The sequence below is a fragment of the Silurus aristotelis genome, assembly GCF_946808225.1.
Source record: "Silurus aristotelis genome assembly, chromosome: 3".
Taxonomy (NCBI): Eukaryota; Metazoa; Chordata; class Actinopteri; order Siluriformes; family Siluridae; genus Silurus; species Silurus aristotelis.
In genome coordinates this window covers 13,760,879-13,781,265 of record NC_139576.1, presented here as the reverse complement: position 1 = coordinate 13,781,265, position 20,387 = coordinate 13,760,879, and the positions used below count along the sequence as shown (strand labels likewise).

Genomic DNA, 20,387 nt, shown 5'->3' with positions numbered 1-20,387 from the left:
ATATTATATTATATTATATTATATTATATTATATTATATTATATTATATTACTTATAAATTGCATTTCATGTTTTACTGAAAGCTGATCAATTTAAAGTTGCTGTGACACAGAAATAATATTACCAAGTACAAAAAATTATATTGGTATATGATTTGATGACTGCAGTAAAAGTCCACTAGCACTGATGTTTAGGATTAGGGTTTGGGTGCTATCTGAGATGCTACATTCGACATTCATCCATTAAAGTCATGTTAGATGTTCATCCTTTTAAAAGTCGATATCAGCTGTATTATATTTCTTATACTTGTGAATGCTATATTTCCTTTTAATATAAGAGATTTTTTAAATACGTATCTTAAGCTATGTTGTAAAATTCACAAATGCATTTTTTTGTTGTTGTTGTTGTTGTTGTTGTTGCCAAGAAGCCTAGCACTTTGACAAAACATTATTTTAATATATAATTGCAAAATTTGCATGCTTGCATTCCATGCTGTAAAAAATCATTGCAATTCCAAAAAGTAATTGTATATTGTATTATTGATTTATAAGGACAAACAAATTACTTAATTACATATGCAAACAAATGGAATAATAAAGGAAAAGAACAATTTGACCGAATACACATGTGCAATAAATATTTCAATAATAACAATACTTCTAATACATACAATGAATAATACATACAATAATATAATAATACTTTTGGTTTTAGTGGACTAGCATTCGCTATTTGACAGTGGGGAATCTAGAAAGTGTCTTTTGCAGGCATAGAACCCCACATGCTCCTTTGCCTCATATGTGGACACTGTGAGACTGATTACTGATCTGATTTGCATCAGGGTAAAGCTGTCTCTCAAACATTTTTGAATTTAAAAGAAAAGTGCCTAGCTGAGCTAATGATCCTTTGTGTATGACTCCAAGGTGTCCCTCCACACATAAGGCCTGAAACAATTATGCAGGAAACTACTTATTACAAACAGCATGAATTTGGCCCTCACCAGGACCTGGCTACTACAAACCAAGTTCTTTCTCTCTCTCTTTCTCTCTTTCTTTCTCTCTCTCTTTCTCTCTCTCTCTCCCCCTCTTCATTTCTCCTTACAAACACACACACACACACACACACACACACACACACACACACACACACACACACACACACACACACACTTGTTGATTAACTATAAACTTTCTTGGTTATCTCCATGACAGATCCCCCCATTATAAAAAAAACTGAAAGTATAAAACAAACGTGGGGAAATGAATCAAAATAATGGACACTAAAGTTTAAAAACATATTTCAGAATTTTTTAAATTCTGGTTATTGTTATGAACCAGGAATCAGTAAAAGTATTTTAGCATAAATACTCCTAAGGATTAGACAGTATAAAAGAAGAAGAGGAAGATGAAGAAGAAGAAGACGAAGAAGAAGAAGAAAAAGAAGAAGAAGAAGGGAAAGAAGAAGAAGAAGAAGAAGACGAAGACAGCGAGAGAGCAAGGGGGGGAAGGCTGAAGAGCTACAGGAGACAAAATGGGACAAAGATAAGCTGTAAAGCAAGAATACCTAGTTCCTTGCAAACAGGGCATAAAGTACCCTCCCATTACAATGTCATTTCATCCCAGCACAGTCTTTAAGTAATAACTCTCAGTGGGGTGTGCCATTATCACCCCAACCCCTCTGCCCTCCATCCGCCACACTGTCTTCAAGCAGGTGCTCCTGTTGTCAGCAACTGTCCATGCAGACTCCACTTCCCCTGTGCAACATCTCTTCTGATGGTCTGTGTGCTTTACTATTCCACCTTCCATGCACTCCTCCTTTCAAGAAAACTCACAAAAATGGACACCACAAAATCAATAATCAATCCATGAACATCAAATTTTTTGTTGTCGTTTCTCTCTATCTGTCTCCCTCTTTCAGATGTAAAAGCACAATGCAATCAAACACAAAGTTTATCCCCTATCAGAGAATAGAGGCACAGTGCATCCCTAAAAAAGCAAACAATTCAAAAATCCATTTGTGGACCCCCGCTGAGAAGTTTACAACAAACTATATGAGAGTAAACACGCACAGTTTTTAACCATCTATAGAGATGCGTGCAAGATCATTCCTAATGAACTTACACTGTTTTGACTTTTACATTTGCCCTTGTCCAGAGCGACGTTACATTACAAACTTAAGATAAGTCAGACTATAACTCTTGATTTTCACAAAGCAAACTTGGAAAGGGAAAGTTGAAGGGAAAGGGAAAGTTGACATCCAACACGGGGAGTGAAAATATTGTTTTGTGGTCGTGCAACAGCAAAATATAAACCGTCTTTTTGTAATCAAAACCTGGCATTATCTAACTACATAGAGATTGTCCGTTAATTCGTATCTCAGAAAGAGCTAATAAGGTCAATAAACATTCTAACATAATTAATTTGACATAAACACATGCACTAAATGTTTTTCACCTTTTTATTCTTGTTACCACCAGTGCTTTGTTTAGCCTCTCGTCGTATGTACACTTTGAGAGGGGTGTGTGGTGGGACGCATAGTTCCGAGCGCTGGTGGTTTCAGAACTAGGACAGCTCCTCAGAAGAGGATGAAATGACTTCGCGCGTTTTAAACTTGAATTCCACTTTCTCTAAGATGTATCCTGAATTGTTCAGATGCTCAGAGATTAGAAGAATTGCATTTGGAAAGGGAATGAGTATACAGAACAGAGGCGTTGCAGCTGCCCTGAGTTCTGAAGATCTCCGCAAAAAATCGGGATCAGTATTCGCAATTTACTTCAATTAGCATAGTCGGTCGCGCTTGAATAACGAGCCTGGGCGCTTTTGTCCCCTCATCACCCGAGAACGACGGGGGTGACAGGACCCAGGTGAAGCCAAAGTTACAATAGATTAACGGCTTTTTTAGTGGAAAGCTTGAATGCAAAAGCACGCACATAGGGCCGGGACCCCCAAAAGAAATCTCTGTTTGCGGAACTGAATTATCATAAATTATATATTATTTATAAAAGAAAATGCCGAAGAATGGGTTTACTGGCCTGCATACTTTGTAAGGATGGAAAAAAGTATAATCAATTTGTGCTCCGTTCTGACCCATCCATGGCCCTACGAAGTATGGGGACTTTGAAAAGTCGTATAATTTGGTATATTGTGTCCTTACTAAAACATAATCTAAACGCTGGCGGACGACGTTGCCCCCACGTGTGGGAAAACTGCTGTCCAAACTCTATTATAGAAACAAGGCGTTTTACGTATCATAGATTTGAAGGCTCACTGGAGCTTCAGTTATTGCATTGTTTAAGAATAGTAGCTTATTATGATCACAGTTCAAATTGTTAATCAAGACAAATACAAACAGAGCGTCTTGCGTGAGAATTACGTTAGGGAAGTTGTGAATGAGAATATTCAGATTCAGCACATGAGGGAAGCGCAGGCAGATGCGGTTGATTATCATTGCCGGCTGTAGTGATGCCGTAATGAGCGAGCAGACCGACTGTTCGGGTGCTGATTAGCGGCCCTTAGGGAGCCTCTGTTTTTCTTGAGTAATTGATAGTTAGACTCTGCTTTAATTAAATACGCTGCCTGGTCCACTGATGTCATATTTTACGGAGCAGAGAAAATAAAAGAATGGATTAAGCAGCAAAGAGAGTGCGCTTTTGTATATGATTCACTCCCTATCACCTCGACTTAAGCTACATCATAAAAAAAAAAACACTAGTTGACAGCAGCTTGTGAAATTTCAACGTGCAAATATTGATATGCCACACATTAGTAAAAATGTGAACTATAACATGCAATGTATTTAGTACAGACAATAATCCAAATGAGTGGCTTTAATAAGGGTGTTATAGTGTGTCCCTCTGTGCACTCAGTGATGGGAGCGGGCAGCGTTTTTCCTCAGCTAACACTGTCTTTTCCCACCAAATTCCCGGGCCACTTTGGCTTTTTGTGTGGTCGTCCATCCCACCCACCCCCCCGCCCTGCCCAGCTCTGGAGGGCTGCCCCCTATCTAACGCACACCTGTGTGACTGGCCTGCTCCCTTCACGAACTCGCTGGGGCTTGTAATCAGCTTTGTGAAGCTATTGAGGCCACGGCTCAGTGCAAACTTCCCAACCACACAGCGCGCTCGACCACTGAATGGCAGCGCAGCGTGGGGGCGCCTCTCCAAACTCCGAGCCTGCCAAATTCCTGCAGAGTCTCTCACAACCACCCCTACACAGACAAAAAAGTGAGGAGGAGGAGGAGAAGGAGAAGGAGGAGGAGAAGAAGAAGAAGAAGAAGCAGAAGAAGAAGAAGAAAAAGAAGAAAAGAAAAATAAGTTAGATGCGATCATTAAAAAAATAACCCATATATAATAATAATATAATATTGTTAAAATAAATGTCAATTAATAATCATTCGCTTAGTGGAGAGAGATCAGGACTATTTGAAGTCAATTACAAGTTTCCCTGACAATTTTCCCTGATGTATGTGACTGCAGGTTTTAGTGAGGTGTTTTCCAAACAGTCTGTTGGAAAACCATTGCATATGAATGGCCCACAGACTGCAAGCAAGATGTAGTTTTAAAGTTGAACACTTTAAAGCTGAGCACGTTAATTCTGCAGGACTCACACTAATAAAGGGCTATGCTAATGTTGGCGTACACCGCAGAATCTGAACAGCAGAGAGCAAAACATTGGAAAAATAAAAACGTGAAACTAAGTTGGTGTTCGGTGTGGTGGAGGGGGGCTAGTTTAGGGGAGCATTGAACGCCAAACCGCATTTTGCACCTCAAAGCCTGCTAGAGAGTCGCAAGCAGCAGAAATTGCGGCGCAGCAGCATCTCTCCTCTTGGAAGGGCGCAGGATTAAGAGGCCGCAAGATTGTTAAACATGTCAACGTGTAATTGCACGATAAGGCCCTCGCGAGGAATTTATTGGCCCAGTTGCTATTTCTATTCCCCCCTAATCTCGTTCAGCACATTCGTTCCGTGCAATCTGTCTCCGTAATCTTCTGCGACAGAGCAGCGACCAATAGCGGCATACCGGCTTTTTTTTTGGTGAAGGGAGAGAAATATGCAGAGGCGTGATAAAGTGATGCTAATTATCCCCATTTAGGACAGTGAGTGCGAGAGATCGGAGGGTGCACGAGAGAGAGAGAGAGAGAGAGAGAGAGAGAGAGAGAGAGAGAGAGAGAGAGAGAGAGAGAGAGAGAAATAGAGCCAGCAGCAGCCAAGGCTCTCCCAACGCAAAATATATCGGCGGTTACAAGATAAGGACATCGCGCCCTGAGACGATTTAATAGTCGGGGTTCACCGCCATAACCAGCAGCTCCACCACTTTTGCTCCCACTTCCAGCCCCATCCCAACGTTTTTTTCACACACACCCACCCCACCGTTTTGGCGGAGGAGTAAATTATTTTGGTGAGATTTACCAGAACGCTTTGGCTTTAACCTGGCAACGTGCCCTAAATCGTACTCCGCCTCTGTGCTTTCAGCGCTAATCCGTGTCGCTTTTCGGGGGCACAATAAATACAAAGAGCTGCAGAGAGGGCAGTCCCTTAGCCCCCTTCTGCTACTCCACTACGCAGGAAAAAAGTGTAGGCCTATTAAGAATCAGAAGATTATATGGTCACCATGACCAGTCGTTATAAGAAACTGAATATGTATGTTTGTTGAGTAAGAAGTGAAATGCAGGAGAGGAAGAAGAAGAAGAAGAAAAAGAAGAAGAAGAAGAAGAAGAAGAGGAGGAAGAAAAACGAAGAAGAGGAGGAAGAGGAAGAAATATCTAGATTTTACACAATATCTTTACATATAGAAAAGAGTAATAAAGTGTTTATTAATTGTTAACCATTTAGGCAACATTTATTTATTTACCTTCAGTTTCTTTCTTTCTTTCTTTCTTTCTTTCTTTCTTTCTTTCTTTCTTTCTTTCTTTCTTTCTTTCTTTCTTTCTTTCTTTCTTTCTTTCTTTTTCTTTCTTTCTTTCTTTCTTTTTTTTTTTGTTTGTTTATTGTAGTTAATTCACAATTTCTATTTTAACCAATATAATAAGTATGCTTCGAAAGTGGTTAATAATTTTTTTTAATGCCACCACCATTTATATACTGGACATTATTGTTATCCTTCAAACCTTGTGTATGCGATGCTGAAATGTCTGAGGGTCTGACACTTGTTGCTGAACTTCCTGCGGAGTAACAAGGAATAATAGACTCTGACCTGCCTCTGACCCAGAGGTCAGTGAGTCTGCTAGTTAATCCCACATTCTCTTACAAACTTCATCCAACTCGCTTTCTGTGACTCAGTACTCAAAAATACATGAGCACAAAATGGTCCACAAACTCGTCTCCCATTCAAATGAGTGCATGTGACAAATAAAAACAAAACATATAAACTGAATATCACGTTGTCAAACTCAAATGATTAAAATCACATTATTAAATATAATTAAATGATAGTTTTTTTTTTAAAAGAAACGCTGTCTGAAAGATTCTTGGTTTTCAAATAGCTTTTTTCATGTCCAAGATGAAATTTAAGAGCACGATGTTTAGTACACTTATCTCAACATTTAGCACATTAAACCTTTTGCTTTATTGTAAATGTAATTCTAAATTATTTAAACAGTAAAAATTGACTCAAAATGCCACAAAGTCATCCATAAACATTTTGGGCTTAGCTTTAAAACCACGCATTCACATTATATTAAACGCTTTTTTATTTATTTATTTATTTATTTATTTTTTTTAAGTTAAATCGTTTAGACCTAAATTATGGTAAACAATGGTAGTTGCTAGAATTATTTTCGCCTTTATATTCCATAATCGATAGCATTTACACGTTATTGTGATATTTAATTAATTGTTTCTCGGTCTTTGATAAATGTGTCAAATGCGATATAAGAAAAAATCAAGAGTGCTGATCAGATTTGATAGATTAAGAAGGCAATAATAATAATAATAATAATAATAATAATAATAATAATAATAATAATAATAATAATAATAATAATAATATAATTTGTAAATGTATTTTCTATAATTGAAGAAATCTCCAAAGTGAATTTTCCCAAAATGTTTCCACAAGAAAAAAACAAAACATTTGTTCAAAACCAGATGTTTCCTAGTAAGGCTGGTTGGATAACAACTAACGACTGAATTACTGGATGCAATTAAAGGTGGCCCTTTACACTGAGGAGCAAATAGGTGCACATTATTCTCCAATAAATATGTAAGAGTGCAACAATTACACAATGTCAGGAACAAAGCAACAAAACTAAACACATTTTAGAACCATAATAACATTCTTCCAAATTTTATTAGACAATGAGTCAGCGCGAAGTGAGGATGTAAACTGGCAGGAATGCATTTCATAAATTATATACAGCAGCAGTAACGTGCCAGTATTTTCAAATATTAAAACTTATTCACAATTTACAAGAAATGTTACAGCATTTTCAGGTACATAGATTCACGTGTACAAATGTTTCAAATGTAATAAGCTATGCAAGAAACTCTTTATAAATTCCCAGAAACATTTTGTTCCAAGATATCCAAGTTATGCTAGACGTGATCTTAATAAACAAAACAAAAAATAAAAATCAAATCAAATTGCACAAATAAATATGTGAACAGAAATAACAAGTTCAGTCACTGGGAACATCGCGGGATTTTATGGCATGGCCAGGAAGAATGTCAAATTAGAATTCATGAACAGTATAATTTATAAAAAACAAAAAAAACAAAACATGTTTAGTCTAAGTGACATATCGGCTCCCGATTTCCTCTGAACTCAACCCGAAATGATACCTGTTCTTTTTTTTTATCTTAAATTACAAGGACATTTTTAAAACATTCTGTACAAAAGTAGTTAAATGGCCATCGAAAAGAGGTCAATATTTGGTGGTGTGTCTGATTCCCCCCTCCCTTTCTTCAACAATTTCAAATGTGCGTGAGCGGGACAGTCCCGTTTACTCCGGCCGTCGTGCTCTGATAGTGTTGCGGTAAAGCGTGCAGTCTGCTCTGAACAGACGGCTCTCCGGACTCTCCAGCCGGTAAATACATGCTAATCATCTCCCTCAAGTCTCCCTGGCACGGGCCTCTGGAGTGCGTGCTAACTGGAGGACTTACGTTCGGCTCGGACTTGACCAAAGAGCTCAGCGTGCCGATGGCGGCCGACGACGCAACACCTGCGTTTTGGTGCTGTGAATAGGAAATCCCTCCATAGCCGGTCGGCGACGCGCTCATGTAACTCTGAGAACTGGATATGGGGCTGTACTGCAGAGCGCTCATGTCGTAGCGGTGCATTGGCTGCGGGTTGTGTGGATGATGGTGATGGGCATGGGGGTGGTGGTGATGGTGTGCCCCGCTGCCAGGGTGCTGCCCGTAGGCGAGCTGCGCCTCCTGCATCATAGCAGCGGCGGCGGCGGCGGCAGCGACTTGCCCCGAATACGCGCCGTTTGCCCAACCGTTCATGTGCGAATAACCGGCGCCGGCTGAGCCCCCGTGACCTCCGGGGCTTTCTAACCTCTGGCCTACTCCGGCTGCACTCATGCCCACACCGAGCCCAACTCCCGCGGCCGCTCCGCCGAGCAGACCGCCAGCCAAAGAGTATTTGTCCTTTTTCAGCAGCGTCTTGGTTTTGCGCCTCGGTCGGTATTTGTAATCCGGATGCTCTTTCATGTGCATGGCGCGCAGCCTTTTTGCCTCGTCGATGAAGGGCCGCTTTTCAGCTTCTGACATCACCTTCCACTCTGCGCCGAGTCTCTTGCTGATCTCAGAGTTGTGCATTTTGGGGTTTTCCTGAGCCATTTTCCGCCGCTGGCCGCGGGACCACACCATAAAAGCGTTCATAGGGCGTTTGACGCGCTCTTGGTTGGCTTTGTTCCCCGTGTTCGGACCTGTCTGTCCCGGGTTTGTATTAGTCTGGGGTCCCGGGGAGTGCAAGTCCGTCTCCATCATCATGCTATACATTAAAGTGGTTTTAAAGACTTCTCAACCAATACGAAAAAGCATGAACTTTCGGCGCTGGTCCGCCGGAGCAGGTGCAACACAAGCAAGGCAAAGGAGAACTCCGGAAGCAAGTGGACTTTAATCCCAACAGTGGCTGTGAGTTTGAAGTTCTGGTGTTGCGGGGCTTTTTATTCGTTTATATCTTCCGGCAGCCTGTTTTGTCTTGTTCCCAACAGCGGTTTTACATCCACGCTAATTGAAAGCGCATTCGAGCTACTTTCCCTAGTGGAGCTGAGGACTTAGTTAAAGTGGCGGCCATATGACGGGTTTTGACAGCGATTAAACCGAGCCTGTGGCCAATGGCGTGCAAGAACACGACAGATTTGCATGGTGATCGGTGCAGTGACGTAGGAGCGAGGACAGACCCGGTAGGCGGGGTGCTGCAGGGGTCAAACACGCCCCTCTAACGGAAACCAGAGAGCGGGAGACCCTGACACGTTATGGAAGTCTCGTTTTTTTTCCCCAGTAAATTTTATAACATTACAAAAAAAAAAAAAAAAAAAAAAAAAAAAACTTTATCCTATTTAAAAGTTGACATGCTTAATCGTGTTTAATATTCACTCGAAAAAAAACTTTGGAAATAAAGTGTATATGAGCTCTAAAATAAATAGTTTTTAATAAGCGCGTTTCTTGCTGTTTATATTTTATTGCAAGAAAGAGAAAAGGTGAGTTTAGACCTTTTTTGTGATTTTATGATCTAACTAATATGATGATGTGTACACAATTAAAACCTTAAAGCCTTACAAAATATATATGAGAAAATTGATGCATGCAAAAAAAGAAATGCTAAAAAAAAAAGTGTTATAAGTAATAAGTAAGGTGTTTTATTATTTGGATGCGCTTGTCCTCTACACACGTATAAAGCAGGACACGTGTGCGCACTTGGTTTAATCACACAAGCGTAACACACTCTACCTGTCGGCATCTTTTCTATACAGGATCCCAGACGCCGGACATATTCACCAAATATTGAATATACGTATTCAGCAAATACGTTTAGTATAAAAAGGGGATTGCGATTCCCCTGACGTCTGAAGGAGTCTTAGTGCCGTCTGCTGGTAGTTCAGTGTTTGGAATATGTGATGGTTTTCCTGAAAACAGTTTGATATAGGACGCACGGAAACACACAAAAAAGCGCTTTACACTGAAAACAACGTATTTTTACTCGGTGCATTGTTCACAGGTCAGACTGAAGACGATTTCGAAACCAAGGGCATGTTACAATCTATTGCCAAGGGAAAAAATCTCACACTGTGCACAACGCAACACATGTGTAATTCGAATTTCACAGCTGACCTGCCCTGAAAACACCAATCAGCCCCTAATTGAAGGCAAAACAAAAATATTCCTGCCCCGCTGCGCAGCTAACGATGCCAAGCTGTATGGCTTTTAATTAGGTTAATACCGATGTGCATGAGAAGAAAAAAAAGTCACCGAACGTGAATCACACACCAAATTATGTAATTGTGCTTCACCATATGACAGTGGTAAATATCACATCTGTCAATGACTCCGAGATCATTTAAATGACAGGTAAGAAGAATGAGGGGCTTGAAGAAAATGAAGGATTTTCTCGGTGTGCCCCAGTAATATTACACAATACCTGTGGAAAATGATACAGAGTTATAGTATAACTTCTAAATATTTGATGTTGTCGTGTACTCACATCTCACAGCAAAGAACGGGGCATTTTAAAGTTTTTTTTTTCCATTGTTTATAAACCAAGACGTAAGGATTTATTCTGATATGAAGATATATATTTTAGAATATATTTCAATTAATGACAATATTCGACAATGCATACGATTTTATTTTTTATTTTTTCAAAACGAAAGTTTCAATTAATTTCTTATATTGTATGTATATATTAGAGTTTCTCATATTTTACATTAAAAATATATATATATTTAATGTATACATTGATTATAATTGTATATTTTGTTATACATATATATATATATATATATATATATATATATATATATATATATATATATATATATATATATATATATATAAAATTAATAATTTATCTGAATTCATCTAAATATAATTATTTAAAAATGCGTTACCTTGCAGTAGAATAATACAAACAGAACAATTTTTTTTATCATTTGTACTTTATTATTATTGTTGTTATTATTAGTTTTTAATTATTATTATTTATTACCGTTGTGGAATTCTTATTATTTTATTTTTATTACCGTTGCTCATAAGGACAAGCCATACTTAGGTTGAACGCCGAATAATTTACAATTTATCTTTCCTTCAAATGTTTCCATAAAACTGCTTGACGAGAGGATTAGTAAGATTAGGCGTTTCCATTTCGCTTGGATTAAAGTCAATTGGAACACACCGTAACCCTCGTGGGACACATTTACTTTGTCCTTGTTTTTTCTTGTCCCTCACTGCGCGCTTTGGAGAAGCGCAGACTGCGCCCGCGGAGGGACACTGGACGGGACGAGACAGGACGAGATGGCGGTGGTGCGCCCGCGCGCGCGCACGCGAGTGCAGGGGTCACGTCATTTCCCCTGAACAAACAACGCTGACCCTCATAATTGTTCAAGGGTTCTTATTTGTTAGATTAAGATGGATGCGCTCTCTTTATGGAAACACAAAAAGATTTAGTACAGAGCCCACAATGGCACTATATAAATTAATAAGCTTTCTATTAGAGCTATACTTTGTTCTCAGGACCAGAAAGCAACAATATAGAAGTTAAAGCGTATAAGCGCATATTTGCGAGAAATGATGCGTAAATTAAATCACCAAACATAGACCCGAGCTTTTTTTTTCCTTCCGAAAAACGGATTATAACCCCTCAGTTTATCCTCTCCCTCCCATTGCTAAACTCCCAAAACTGGAGAGTCTCTTGAACTTGTGAGCAGGCAGTTTAGCATCACCATCTGACAGGTGGAAGCGGCCGCACGCCTCAACAAACATAATTACGCAGTAGGCAGAGTGGAACAGTAAACATCTCCTGGCAGAGGGGGTTTGGGTCTTAGATAAAAGATATTTCATAATCTATAGGACAAATGTTCCAAATCCAAATGTCCACTAATTGAGTGAAAAAGTCTATAGACTCTACAGACTATAAAGTCTGTATACTTTCTGTTAACTGCCCCCACATGTGCATGATTCTGGTTCCGAAGCCTACATGTGTAAAATAGTGTCTGTCTGGATATATTAGGCACGTGCGTGTTAGCATATCAATTTATGTCTTAAAAAAATATGATTCGTCAGGTTTAAAAACAAGATCGCATTCACAAAAGCTATGACGACAAAACAAACTACACTGTCAATCCCCTTTGTTATTTGATGAGACGTTTCTATTTAACCTTGAATCTCGTGTAGTTGTTTAAGACCATTAACAGTGATTTGAAGCTACAGTTTTATTACATTTACTATTAAAACCTGATGGTTCACGTTTTTATATATATATATATATATATATATATATATATATATATATATATATATATATATATATATATATATATATATATATATATATATATTTAACAAAGGGCAATGCTACTCTGTAATTGTTGATTATTGGCTTTCAGGGTGGGTGTGAGTTGAAATTATGTTACCATTGCAAAACTGTGTGATACAATACTAAAGAAATCATGCAATCCAAATATACCTATATATAATGGATCGGAAGCATATTTATAAACTTTGATTCTACTGTAAACAATGACAGTATAACTAGCTAAAGTTATTACTTATTTATAGTAACCTTAAACAACTTTTTTTTGTAAGTAATCTGTTCAGATTTGTATTTAGGAAATCTGTTACTCCTGTCTCGGTGGAATTAAGGACGCTTTCCTTCGTCGCGCGGTATCTTTGACTTCCGATCTCTGATACAATAGCGTTAGAAATTCACACTGCAAAATGTGTATATCTATAATTCATACAATTTATCCGAAGACATTTAACTATATATATATATATATATATATATATATATATATATATATATATATATATATATATATATATATATCAGACTAAATATGATACTGTGGGCAGCGGGTTTATCCGATAGGTTTTTTTATTTTATTTTTTGTATAATTAAAAATTTTTTTTTTTTTTTTTTTACAATTATTAGTCCTTTAACACAACGCGCGCTCGTATATAAATACCACAATCTACTTTGCGATTGTCTTCGATTCGTGTAGTCTACAAGTTATCCGGTTTTATCCGAATTCCCCTCCCCTCTCTCTAAATGAATCCGAATCATTGCATTTCAGATCAAGTAAACTTACGCGAGTTCCACCGGTGCCGTTTTGCTGTGCTGGAGAAATTGTTGTTGCTCGCGACTATCGCTCCATCCCTCTTACCAAACTAGTTTAGTGCGCCAAAGCTGCGCGAGCGCGGCTCCCCATCCATCCCCACCACTCACTACACACTGAGCAGAGAAGCAAGAAAATGAAATTTATTATAGACTCGAAAGACAATTTCAAGTCATTGTTTCTCCCGGCGAAAGGGCTCCTTCTTACATAATGAAGCGCCTTTTGTGTAGCGCGAAACAATGGCAAACAAGTATTCTAATAAATAGCCACTTTTTTTGTTCCCTCTCGAGGATGAATGGAGTCGAGCAGTCGGGTTTGAAAGCAGCTGCGGCGCGCGCAGGAGACGCGTGGGGGCGGAGCCTCGGCGCGCGGCCACTCCGCTCTAAAGAAGCGGACTTGAGGAGCGGAAGCAGCAGCGGCAGCAGCAAGTCCGCAGCCTTGATCGCCTCAAAACTCTCAGCTACTAGAAGGCTCCGGAGAGCACTACAAAAATTATATAAAAGAGTCCCTAAACAGACATTTTGTCATTTTACTAGGCGCTCACAATACAGCACTTATGCGTATAGGCTCATTTGGACAATAAAAAGAAAATGTCTCAGTGGGTGCCTCTGAAAAAAAAAGAAAGGCTCAATAATAACCTCTCCTCCAAACTGGAAAATGAGGCACGCATCATCCAATTTCTCGCTTGTAGCCCACTACAAAAGTACGTCAATACACGGTACATTCAAGATTCATTACAGACCAGAAATGCCTGTTATATAATGAAGTACTACATACCAGTTTAAAGTTTAGGAAACCAACAGCATTTTTCTACAGTTATCAACTCTTGATATGGATTGACATGGATCAGAACTTACACCTGGGACATATTCAGACTAAACCTGAAATACCCGTGTTAGATGGATTTTCTTCATAATGTTGTGAAAATCTTATATGTGGCTGCTTACAGCTGGAACAGTTTAACCCACAACTCAAATTCACTACTACTCCCCCTTAAACTGGACCTTTTGTTTGTTTGTTTTGATTTTAACATTTTCTTACATGTCACAGACGCTCATGATCAGCTAGGATCACCCTAATTGACACAGAGAAAAGGCCCAGTTTTGCTCATTTGCTCATCAGGATTAAAACCGCAAAATGTTTCATTTTATTAATCTGAAAGAAACGTCAAATCTCACTTTTATGTAGCATTTACCTCGAAGCACAAGTGAGGTAGAGCTACAAATGAAACCCAGTGAGTGAAGAGAAGCAGTTTGCTATGCTATAGGGAAAATTATCTCATGTGTACTGCAGTTGAGCTACTTTTTCACGGTGTGTTTCTTATTAGACTATATAACAATAAATGAGTGTGAGGAGTGAATATGTATCACAAAATTTTAGTACGGGTCAATAAACACATTCTACCAGATAGTTGAACTAGCAATATTGCAGCATACTAGTCAAATGAACTGATATTGATGTCACCTTTTATATATTTCATTGGCAGGGCTCTGAAAAATGCATTTTAATTATTACCCTTTGAACAACCTTTGAATGTTTTAAAGTCACATCAAGTCAAGTCTGCTTTTATTGTCATTCATACTATATACAGTTCAGTACAAAGTGAAATAAAACAACGTCCTCAATGACCAAGGTGCTACATAAGAGAACGAAAGTAACACAAATCACAGAGCTACAGAAAACTAACTGGGGCACAACATAAAGTGCATGTGTGCAAACTTTTATTGGAAAAAGAATAGCAGAAGACAGTGAGACAGTATACACAGTAACACTGAAGCTCCAACCAGTATAGTACATAAGATTTGTCTTAGTGCAGGTGGATATGTAATAAACTGTACTTGTAAACTCCGAGTTTGTTTTAGCAACAATTTGCGCAAAACAGCAATTGCATGCGAACAATACAGTTAATGACTATTATACAGTAATATAATATTATAATATAGAAATATATATATTATCCTCTATTACTACTATACAGTTATATATCAGTAATATATAATATATTATATTATAAATTATTATATTATATAGTAATATAATATGAAATAATTTAATAATAATGATGTTTAATTATAATAATAAAAATGAAGACTATGATGATGATGATGACAACGATAATAATCATAATAAGCGATGAACGCACAGAACATATGCTGAACATTTGTTCTATAAAGTAGTCTCCATAAAAGATAATGTAATCAAATAATCCTAAATGCAGTTAGACAATAAAAAAACGTTTCCATGTGCAATATTTTGTATGTTATTCTTTAAATATCTACTATTGCTAAAAATAAATAAATAATTGTGCTGTATAGAACTCCTTTTTGCTAAGAGTGTACCATATGTCTTTGACAGTGTAATAAAATGAAAGCCATTATACAACAGCTTTGGCAGGCCCAGTGGGAACCACATCATCTCCATCTGATACTTGATGCTTGCAGTATGTTGTCCATCTCCTTTGGATCAGTGGTGAATGAAGTACACAAACTATGTAGCCGAATTAAAGTAGAGATTCACTAAGTAAAATATTACTCCAGTAAAAGTGCTCTCTTTAAACATTTAATTAAGAAAAAATAATTTTCCCTCAAATGTACTTAAGCATTCATTGTATTATGAGTTATTATAGATTCAATGTCTATTATTATTTTTATCACAAGACTCTTGCATATTAAACTCAGTTTATGTGAAAATACAGTACTGTTACTCTTAGCACACCAATTTATTAATAAAATGATTAGTATTAAAATTGATTAGTCAAACACTGATTGATTCTATTAAAATGATTATGAACTCAAAGCCCAAAGCTACTTAAAAAAAATCAAAGCAATAAGGTCATGGGTGTTGTGGCAAGTTAGTGTCAGGAGTTTCTTTCATCATTTATTAAAAAAATTGAAACAAGATCTCAAAATATTCTGCCTTTAATGGTTGCTGTTGAACTGATGCTGAACTGTATGTTAGTGATAAGTAGAAACCACCAAGCAGCAATCACAACAAGTTCAAAACAGAGCGTGCGCTTTACCCTGATTGGTTGCTTGCTCCGTGCTTGACCAGTTAAGTTTTTATCCATGCATAAATAAAAAGGAACAACTGATTTTGTAAAATATAAAGTAAAAAGTCAAGTAAAAAGAAAGATATTTGACCCTGCAATGTAGTGAAGTTAAAGTAAAAGTTTTTCAAAAAAAAAAAAACTTCAGTAATGTACAAATTACATTTACTTTGGTACTGTCCACCACTGCTTTGGATCTGGGATCTGAAAAGTATCTGGAATAGTTTACAAACTCTCACTATAGATCAACACGATGATCAGTGTAATGATGATGATGATGATGATGATGATGGTAGCTATGGTTGGTTTACACTACTTAGTTATTATATTTACTAGGTTGCTATATTTACTATAAAGGCTATACATTTGAAGTACCGAAGTTAGATGAATACAGTAAAGAAGAAGAATATATTACAAGCATTCCAAAATAATTGATCTGTTCCTTGAGAATGCCATTTATTACCAGAAAAAAATCTCTAAAGCCTACATGAACAATCAGAGGATTTATGTGTGCATTGTAAGTTAGACTGAAACAGTTAAATGCCCTGAAAGAAAATGACATACACTGTTTAATATAATTCCTAATAAACTTTTAAAAACCTATCACATTCAAATATTATTGCATACAGAAATGGCCTTCTATATGAGAAATACATTTGCTGATCCATTCTTGTATACTCCCTTGCAATTAATCACACTCTCAGTCTGAATTCGTTAGTCACAAAAGACATGATTTTTACAGCTCTATGTGAAATACAAATAGCCTAGACAATTCAACTACATTCATGTTTTGTAAAATGAGAGGAAACAAGAAAACTCCAAACAAACTTTAACCTGAGATTAATTTCAAGCAGGGACCCTATAGCTGTGAGGAATTAGGCATTGGTAGATGAGTGAAAAACTAATTATACCTAGCACCCAGTTCATATAATGGCCTTATGTTAATGCTCCAGTATTTAATCAAGCAATTAAAATATTAAAAAAAGCTAAAAACAAACTGAATAGTTGGTTATTATATCTGGCTTGAATGTGTTAACATGTAGTTTGTTGGTGTGGTATAAATTCAAAGCTTTTTTTCAAATTGCTTACTAAAAATGTTCTTTAAAAGCCATTTAAGTCATATCTACAATATGAGTTTAAATATGAACTGACTTAAATTTGACGACATGGTAGTCAGACTTATGAATAAAGCAACAGTGTATACAGTTCATCATGGGATCATTATCCCCAGCAGAGTCTTGTTGAACCCCATCATCATCAGGACTCTGAACCCGATCACTACACAGTTCATTAATCTCTTACTATGGCTGTTTGGGCTGCCAGTGGTTAAACATCTCTCAGGGTACAGCACTTCTTCAGCAGGATACCGCTGTGGTAATTTTCTCAATCTATTAGCAATGCTCAGCTAATCAAGTCCCCTCTCTCCAAAACCGGTGGGAGCCAAGGAGACATGAGCAGGTGTCAAGCCTGTCTCTGTCATTTACTGCTGCAATCTGTCTCCCAACTTTGTCTCAGTGGGATAATGGAGGGATCATATGCGATTGATTCTCTCACTGCTATTGTGCCCAATCTGGTGCATTAAACACTTGGCAGACATTCAATTACAAATAATCAAATCATTGTTTTCCCCTCCCACAGTTCATCACATGCACTCTCTCATAAACATAAACAAACAGAGTAACCTTTCCCTAGCAGGCCTCATTAGTAGCCTGTTACACTATACCACTGTTCTTTACACTCTGAAGAACTCAATGTTCTAATAAGATTGAAGATCCACTCATCTGGGTGCAAGGAGAGGGTGGTAGACCTAAGGAGGAAGAGAACCCCTAACCAGCTATAGGTCAGGATGTTGGTCAGGATACCATCATAGGTTAGGATGCTGAGCTACATGACAGCTGTTCATCAAGAAGTTGGATTGGAATATTAACACAGAGGTTAACACTCAAGGTTTCTTCCTCATAAAATCTAAGGGAGTTTTTCCTTGCCACAGTAGCTATGGCTTGCTCATCAGGGATAAATACACATCGTTCACCTTAACTCGTAACTTAAATTCTGTAAAGCTGCTTTGAGACAATGTCCGTTGTGAAAAGCGCTATAGAAATAAACTTGACTTGACATGACTTGACTTGACTGTGTAAAGAAACAGGATTAACAGACTTTGCTTTCTCATGGAGCTCAGTTTCTTTAATGTTTGCAGTAGGATGTTGGATATTTTTTACCAGTCTATGGTAGTCAGTGCAGTATTCTATGGAGCAGTATGTTTGCGAGGAAGCATCAGAGCTGGAGATGCAAAAAAGCTCAAGAAGGCTGGCTCTGTCAAGAGCCACCTACTCGATAGTTTAAAAGTAGTGATGTAACAGATACACTCAGTAAACTCACAGCCATTCTGGACAATAAACAGCATCCCTTCCTAACCTAATGAACGGCAATGTAGAAAGGAGCGTTGCTTGTACCAACAATGATCACACTGTACAACAGCTCATCACCAAGTTGGAAAATTACACTTCTTTGAGCCAGGCTTAAAATCAGTTCAGTGAGCGGTCTATCTATCTAGATATCAGACTATTCCATATATATTTGATATATAAAATATTCAATTTAGTTCAACAAACCTTTTTCCATTCATGCGTTTTGTTGTTAAACAATTATAAAACCCTAGTAACTATTTATTTTAGGAATGTTGATTCGCATATTGTTCCAGCCAAGGACCCCGAAAATATGAAACAAATTCCTATGGACCCATTCAGTACAGTTTCATATATTCTAATATCTTTTCCTTTATTTCAATTTACAAAAATTATTTGGGCTTTTTATTAGATACATAGAGATTGTATTCCCTCCCACACCATTCCATTGCAATGCTGGGTCCACTGGCTTCCTTCAGCTGCCCACATCAGATTTAAAACTGATGCTTGCCTACAAAAGACAAAAATGAACCATCACCCACCTACCGTAAAGCACTTATCACACCAAGCTCACTCCAAACCTCTAGCACTGCTTGATTTAACCCACCATCTCTCAGGCTACAAGGAAGATATAAGGAAGACATCAAAACTCTTGTCTGTCCTGAATGTCCTAGCATCCACATTGTGAAACAAGTGTTCCTTGGCAGTCTGAACAGTTGAGTCAATGCCAGTCTTCAACAATGCCAGTCTTCAACAAAATGGCCTTAACAGGCCATTTTAACTGATGGTACCACTAGTCCCTGATCTGGTTATTAGGATGTGTTTAAAAATAGAGACTTAGAAACAGTTCTTTGAGTCAACCTGAATAAGGTCTTATGCCAAACATCAGAAATGTAAACTTACAGTAAGTCCTTTCAATTCGAGTGGCCAGTTATACAGGCTTATATGATAATGATAAAGAACTCTGATAATGGTGTATTGCATTTTACAAAAATGTACCTAAATAAACTGTGCACTATGCCTCATAGACCTCACTTTAAAAACTATTTTATTCCCATTTAATTATTCTGTTAATTATCCTAATTAAATATATGTATTAACTGCCATGGAATCAGTATCTAGTTTAAGGAATTAACTAGTAGCCACATCACATGTAGTCACTACCACAGCACGCATATTTAAAGCAATGCCTCTTATGTCTGTTTACAGATTCACATGGCATCACGGTTCTCCTGCAATCTGTTGATTTATGCATCATTAGCATAAATGCAAAATGTACTGAAAGGCTGAACACATTTCCATGTCGCTCTTTGTACTCAGATGAAACGGCAGTCACAACACTGCTTTGAAGGCTCCCCATATCTCTGTCCAGAGCTGTCTGCAGCCTCATATGTTTTAAAGACAACGAAAAGAGAGCAAGAGAGAAGATGGGCCAAAACGAGAAGTGTGAGGTCAAGTCTAAAAGCCTTGTGTTACATATGGACTCAAAGGCTTTAAAGCTCAAAGGGTTCTCCCCCTCCCACAAAACCTGCTTGGTTTCAAGCATCCAAACTTCAGCAGGCCTAATAAGCAAGCAAATCTTTCGAAAATAGAATAAATGTTAGAAGGGAACAGGGTGTATTAAATTAATATCATACTTGTACCACCCCCTCCCTGTTT

At 37.7% G+C, this 20,387-nt stretch overlaps 1 protein-coding gene across 5 annotated transcripts in view; it reads right to left on the bottom strand.

Annotated features, from left to right (window-relative positions):
* Window positions 1–521: 521 nt before the first annotated feature.
* The window catches only part of sox1a (SRY-box transcription factor 1a), a 76,677-nt gene continuing 56,811 nt past the window's right edge, over window positions 522–20,387 (bottom strand). The window contains exons 1-3 of one of the 5 annotated variants that reach the window (XR_014532524.1): window positions 13,485–13,583; window positions 13,251–13,393; window positions 522–4,206 (exon numbers count right to left, since the gene is read on the bottom strand). Coding sequence is in view for 1 of the 5 variants with exons in the window: in XM_083535654.1 (XP_083391780.1) it covers window positions 4,195–4,206; window positions 8,098–8,940 (855 nt within the window). In the remaining 4 variants the exon portion in view is untranslated. Of the gene's footprint in view, window positions 4,207–8,097; window positions 10,693–13,250; window positions 13,584–20,387 lie in introns of those variants that run through there. The other 4 variants (XR_014532526.1, XR_014532525.1, XM_083535654.1 and 1 more) reach the window with 4 other exon arrangements.